General features: G+C 36.4%; 1 protein-coding gene across 1 annotated transcript; it reads right to left on the bottom strand.

Annotated features, from left to right (window-relative positions):
• Nucleotides 1-2,563: 2,563 nt before the first annotated feature.
• On the bottom strand, nt 2,564-4,696 carry LOC149821833 (photosystem II reaction center PSB28 protein, chloroplastic-like). Its single transcript, XM_089980992.1, has 2 exons — nt 4,480-4,696; nt 2,564-3,294 (listed from the first exon to the last, which is right to left on the bottom strand). Exons 1-2 carry the CDS (start codon nt 4,550-4,552, stop codon nt 2,816-2,818), a joined length of 552 nt encoding a protein of 183 aa, XP_089837118.1. The 5' UTR covers nt 4,553-4,696; the 3' UTR covers nt 2,564-2,815.
• Between the last annotated feature and the right edge of the window lie 1,915 nt (nt 4,697-6,611).

The raw sequence follows: 6,611 nt of genomic DNA, 5'->3' as shown, positions 1-6,611 counted from the left end.
CTTGGAGAATAAGATGGCATTTCCATTAAGATCTATGGGAGCTAGTTGGATCTCTCTCTCTCTCTCTCACTGTACTGATTGAAAGCATGTCATTTTGCATTGATTTGTTGTGTGCTAGTAACATGTTTGTAGGATCAGTATGGAAAAAAACAAACCTATGCTCTTGTAGAGTGCTCAGTGTGATCCCTAGATTATGTCACTAATGTCTTTTCTTAAAGTTGTAACTCTTGAAGTTGCTTGGGCTACTCTAATTTATGCTAATGTACATGTTCATGTTTAGAGAAAACAAAAATAAAGTACTTAGGCAAAATTCTTAATTTACCTAACAAATAGGAAGTAAAATAGAAAATATATGTCCAAGACAAAGATGTTTTGTTTACTGGAGAATATTTGGACTATGAAATGGGAAAATTACAACTTGTAGCAATTTTTGCCAATCATGGCATACTCATGTCAATTGTTGAAGACTTGAAGCTAAGGTTGGTTCTTCAAGACATTCAGGATCTCAGATTGCTAAAGAGAGAGGTCAGCATTGGGATTAGGGTAGGTGACCATATTAAGCTGAACAACCTGGAATTTTCAAAATTGTCCCAAATCTGGAAGACTTTCAGAAAATAGCTAAAAATTGTTGCAAAGCAAGATAAAGATGCCCTTGACATAGTTACCGCTTTCCTGTCTTTAATTTATCGTTTCAATATATATTAGTTTAGTTCAGGCTATTGTACAGTAAATCATAGTGTATATTTTTGTGTTCCGTCCTTGATCTGCATCACAATGTGACTGTGCATGGGATGTAAAAGGCAAACCAACATTATCTGCATGCAAAGTTAGGCCCATTCAGGATATGAATCAAAAGATTGGGAAATTTTCATACTTTTGCATGTGACAGCAACAAATATATATTGGGATTTTGAGTATCCAAATAATGCAGCAGAAAGTGGTACGCCAATAAAGAACACGTAGGAAGGAGCTGTGAGGCAAATAGAGTCTTAGGTGCATACACACTTAGTCTCTCACACTCACACACTCAAGCAAAGATGCCAAGAAAGCACTCACGTTGAAGAGGCACACACTTAAACTTAAGAAAATTTACTTCATTACTTGATGCAAAGAGAGAACACAAGAGGGGTATATATAGGTTTTCTAATGACTAAAAAAAGAGAAAAATAAAGGAGAGAAGGCACAAGCTTCCAAGAGCCTCTCACTTTTCTCTAAGAGCCCCTCTAACTATAGAAAGATGATAAGAACTAGAGCCAAAAGTAGAATGCTAAGAATAGAATGGGAGGATTTCAAAGAGTCCTTCTAGACCCTTCTTTCACCACAACAAAGGCATTTATGACTACCTTATCATGGCTACAAGAAGAACCAACTAACATGAGGCACCCCTATTTGGATTATGGACTCAAATAAGATCCAAATCCAATTAGAAATTAATATTTCAACAATATAGTGCCAGCTTTAAGACTTTCTAGAGTAAGGAAGTTTATTTAAGATTCAACCTTCAACTTTTATCAAGACATTGTTCACAGATAAGTTTGATTTAAAATCAACAGTTTAAAAACATTCATTTTCTATTTTAAAAAATGCTGAATTTACGTTTTGTGCTTTGCCCCAAATCTCTAAGCACGGCCAATTTGTAAAATAGAAATATTGCTGCAGCTACTATTTAAAATATAGAGTTACTGTGAGTTCATTCCTTAGAACTGCTTTTAGGTTAATAACTTGGAGTGACCTTTTAAGTACACTAAATATATAAGAATGAGTTTAATTTTCATTATGCACTTTCTTTTCTTAGCAAGCATGCTCATTTACAAGGTCGAATACTAGATGAGATAACACATGCATACAAACCAGCCTTCCCTACAAGTTCATCAACAAAATTACATTCTAACCAGCCAATGTTTTGCAGATGGCATATTGAACCATCTAGTGTTGACAATTCCGTGGAGCAATGTTGGTCTTTCATGAATAAGCAATGTTTTGCTCTGTGCTTCGCAGCATGCTTTCGGGTTTCATACAACAATAGCAACAGCATATCATAATGGGGCTTGGGGCACTCACACAGCAACTTTAAATAGAGAATACCCAGAAAAAGTGCATAAAGACCAGCAGCATGATCCATGTTGATAAGAGGATCATATTGAAAAATTATGACATTATTCTTTCTAAATCAACAACTTCTGGTATAAGGATGGTCCCCTCTAGACTCATTAGTTCTTGCTAGCAGCAGCAATTTATCCTTGAGTGTGATTTCATTTAGAACAGCATTCAACTGGTGTCCTGCTCCAGTTCTGTCTTCTTTCACAGAGAGGAGCACAGGATGGTTTTGTTCTAGGTAAACTCCTAGGCAAGTGCAAAACCTGAAAGTGAAGCTCAAAGTGAAGGAGAGAGCTGGAAACTGCTGCTAAACTGGTCTATAATAGCATCCTTGTCAATTTAAGAATGTGGCATTTCCTTTGCCTCATACAGCTTGTTATACTAAGAAACTTAAATACCACTCAGCATTTTTAGGTAATGTGTCATTGCAGAGAGAACCACTTGTATGTTGAAATCAGTTTTGTCATTGTACTGAAGGCTTAGTAATCTTTTATTAGAGAAAAAGGCCGAGGTTTAACTAATTTTATCAAACTCTTTAAGTTGAAATGGAAAACAGAGGACAATGATGGTTGGCCATACCTTTCATGAACATCACCAAGCTCAAGGAAGATGACAAGCAGAAGAAACTGTAAGAGTAGCTTGTGCAGAAAACCAGTGACATATGTTGTCACTACAAATTACAGAAAACTGAATACTGGAAGACAGTCTATGCACTCTCTCATTTCTTGACAAACTGCAACCCATTTGCATTCGCGTATCGCTCCATAAATCTCATAAACCTGTCCCACTCTCTTGGACTTCTCATCACATACTTTGCTTCTATTCTCGAAGGCTTCCCATTGATGAATTTGGCACTCACATCGACTGATTGCAGAACTCCTTCCTCATCGATCATGTAGAAACCTGTTATGTCACCGAGTTCACTCGATGAATCAAAGACAGATGGTTGATCAAATATGAATGTTGCCACGCCGTTTGTACCATCTTTAGACTTAGTTAGTCTAACATCTGGTACTGTCTGCTCATCAGTGCCTTGAATGAACTGAATTGTTGGTTTGACTGCCACTATGAGTGGCCTGGAATAAACAGAGACTGCTTTTCTGGGTATTGGTTTTGAGAGAGAAAGCTGCAAAATTTGTCCGTTGAATGTTGATCGCGTACTTCGACAAACACAAGCCCATGGCGAAGAAATTAAGCCTGATCAGTTGACAAATTAAAGTCAATACAAAACGTTGTACACATCTACGACACCTATCATACATACATACATATATACAGACATATACATACATATATATATATATATAATTGAGAAAAGATTCTGTTTAGCAAAAAAAATTGTCCTGATAATAAAAAATCGGTAGAGCAGAAAATAATACAAATTTTCATTTAAATTCACACGAGAAAAGGAAATTGGGTGAAAATATGGTCTTTCATTGAAAAAGACTCATTCTCATTATATAACATAATAACACAAGGTGGAAAAAGATGACAAAAATTATTGATATTCAGACATAAATATCAGCTCAACCATGTAAGTACACAGCAGAAAATGCTAGATGATTACAATAACTTTCAGACAGATAATAGAAGATAATAAACATAAAGCAATGTGGTTTCCAAGACAGAGGTCATAATAGAAAACTGAAGCAACTATATTGGGATTTAATTCTAAACTATGAGAGGACATAATAACTAACAAACAACCAAGTGGGGAATCATCAAGCTAATGAAAAAGCAATCATTTTACTCAATGGCATGCTTAAATTTTGACTAAAACATACCCACTTCAAAATGTTGGTGATGAACTACAGGTACATACCTAAACAAAAAAAAGAAATTTTCCTAATGGTTCACATAAAACAAATCTTCCCTCCTTGTTCTTTATGGTAAGGATTCCCAAGTGTTCCATTAGATGAGGATATTACAATATGGGCATACTGCGAATGAGAAAAGAATGCAAGAGAGGAGAAAAAGGAGAGTCTGAGACGAAAGTCACTGCAATACTATAATATGGATACGTTACAGACTGAGGATATGACAATATGGGCACATTGAGAATGAGAAGAATGCAAAAGGGGAGAAAAAGAAAGAATTAGAAGAAAGAGAGGGACTGAGACGAAACCCACTACAAATACTATGGACACATTACGAATGAGAAAAAATGCAAAATGGCAGAAGAAGAAAGAATTAAAAGAGAGAGAGAGAGAGAGAGAGAGAGAGAGAGAGAGAGAGAGAGAGAGAGAGAGAGAGACGACTCGCTGCAAGAACAGTTTTTTATCTCTAAGGCTAATTATAACACAACACCAATCCTGTGAATACACAAATACTAAAATGTCTAGATGGTTATCATAATAAGGGGAAAAAGAATATGGGTATTACCAGAAAGTGATCGTTGGTGTTTGGAACAATTTGAAATTGGAGAAGAGAGGGCGTACGAGTGCATTGTCGCCATTTCCAGTATGAGAGAGAGAGAGAGAGAGGTTGTGGGGAGGTCAGTAGACTAGATCCAACTAATGGCTGTGAGGGCAGAGGGTGGTGTTGTGTAGCCACCACAGCCAACCAACCAACAGCTCATTTCATTTGATTCTCAATGGCCAACAAGAGATAGATGAGCCTTTGTTTTCTTATCCGCTCTTCCAACTCAGCAGTCAGGCTCACAGCATCGATGGTTGTCTTTACACTTTTTTTACAGAAACATATCTAATTTCTTTTGATAATTCAAAGTCATACATAAGAATATTCATAATTCAAAATCATAGAGAAATGTAAGCGTTTGATTTTTCAAGCAACAACAACAACTACGCCTTCATCCCAAACGATATGAACCAAAAAAGAAAATCATTCTAGGTCTTCCACATGAATCCTTCTCCTCCAATTATTTTTTCAAGCAACAATTTAAAAAATAAATGGCGTTAACTCTTTAAAATATTTGTTTATTTTGTGTATAAATATACATCATAACTACAAAAAAAAAATAGATGGAGAAATTTACAAATCTAACAAGATGTGATATCATGATATCATCCAAACAGACCCAGCCAAAGGTTGCTAAAGGTTCGAAGCATACTCGTCCAAACTGAACTACCAATGGTGGAGCGTTCCCACTTTGTTTGCAAGAAACGAGACAGGATAGGATGAGGTCAGAGTCACCCCCGACGGATTACTGTCATGCCTTGGGTTCCATTCATCCACTGTGATGAAAGACAATTGGTTGGATAGTTTACTTTTTAGATGGGTCCCACAAAAATTTTGAGAGCCATTCATTCGGTAGATAAACGGCATCTAAAGCACAAAAAATGAACGGTTGGAAAACAATGAAAAATGGTGGTGTTTGGATTGCAGATCATGAATGAACGGCATCAAGTAGGGGTGTCAATGGGTCGGGTTTGGTTCGGATCCAGATGAAATCAGACCTGGTCCCGATTTTCAGGTATGGTGTTGGGTCCGGACCCAGGTCTAATCAACCCACCATAAGAGAAACCATACCAGGACCCGATAAAAACAACATGAACCAGACCCGGGTCATACCCGGTAAAATACTTTTTTTTATCATTTTTATATTAAAAATTTGCGGGTCTTAATCAGAACTCGTGTCAGGCCCGGGTTTGTTATAAAATTTCACAAACTATACCTGGATCCATGTATTAATCTGACCTTCGGGTTTGAACCCGAATCTTCTTATTTATCACCATACCCCGACCCTATAGGGTTTGGTAGGGGTTGGGTTCGGGTAAACCGGATCTGTTGACACCCTTACATCCAAGGCACCTCTGACGATATGATCGTTAGAGTAAACAAGTTTGGATAACCTCGTGGGATTCTAACCAGAATATGAATTATGATAGTTTAACTCAAATAAAAATATCATGAATTTTACTGTAGTATTTGTGTTTTTATTGGTGAAGTATTAGGATCTGTATCTCTTCCATAATTTTTGGTCTCTTATTCCTTATTACTCATACTTTTAATTTTTAATTTGTTTTTTTTTTTACAAATATTTTGTCGATAGAATAATAAGAATTTTAAAAAAATGAATTTCTTGGAAAGAATTGGACGTTGCTTAATGCAATTCTTGTTTTGAACTTTTATCATTGGTTTCCAACTTTGGCTAGGAAAGGTCGACTCAACTTGTATAAACTTATTAATCAGTAACAACACTAACAAACATAATTTACATATTTTTATGTCATAAAATGCATATTTTCAAGCCTTTAGTTTAGCTTGCAGGCAATACGACTAGAACTCAAATCCTATTGCTTGAAGCTTTTAAGACGACGTAATCAGGTTTTTAATTAGCCAGTTAGAACTTGCTTAGTATGCTTAAAGTCCAATTCTATTAATTTTAAATATCAATAAAATGTATTTTGTTTTGTAAATGAGTCAGCTCGAGCTCGGCTCATTAGCCCGGTCTCGCTTTCGGGCTGGAGCTCGGCTTTGGTTGAGTAAGTACGAGCTGAGTTTAAACAACCTCTGTTCTGTTAGTTCGGCTCATTAGCTCGGTCTCGCTTTCG

The sequence above is a fragment of the Nuphar pumila genome, chromosome 11, assembly GCF_984573655.1.
Source record: "Nuphar pumila chromosome 11, dmNupPumi1.hap1.1, whole genome shotgun sequence".
Taxonomy (NCBI): domain Eukaryota; kingdom Viridiplantae; phylum Streptophyta; class Magnoliopsida; order Nymphaeales; family Nymphaeaceae; genus Nuphar; species Nuphar pumila.
Note: the sequence above shows the minus strand (reverse complement) of the source record. Positions and strands in the feature narration are given on the sequence as shown.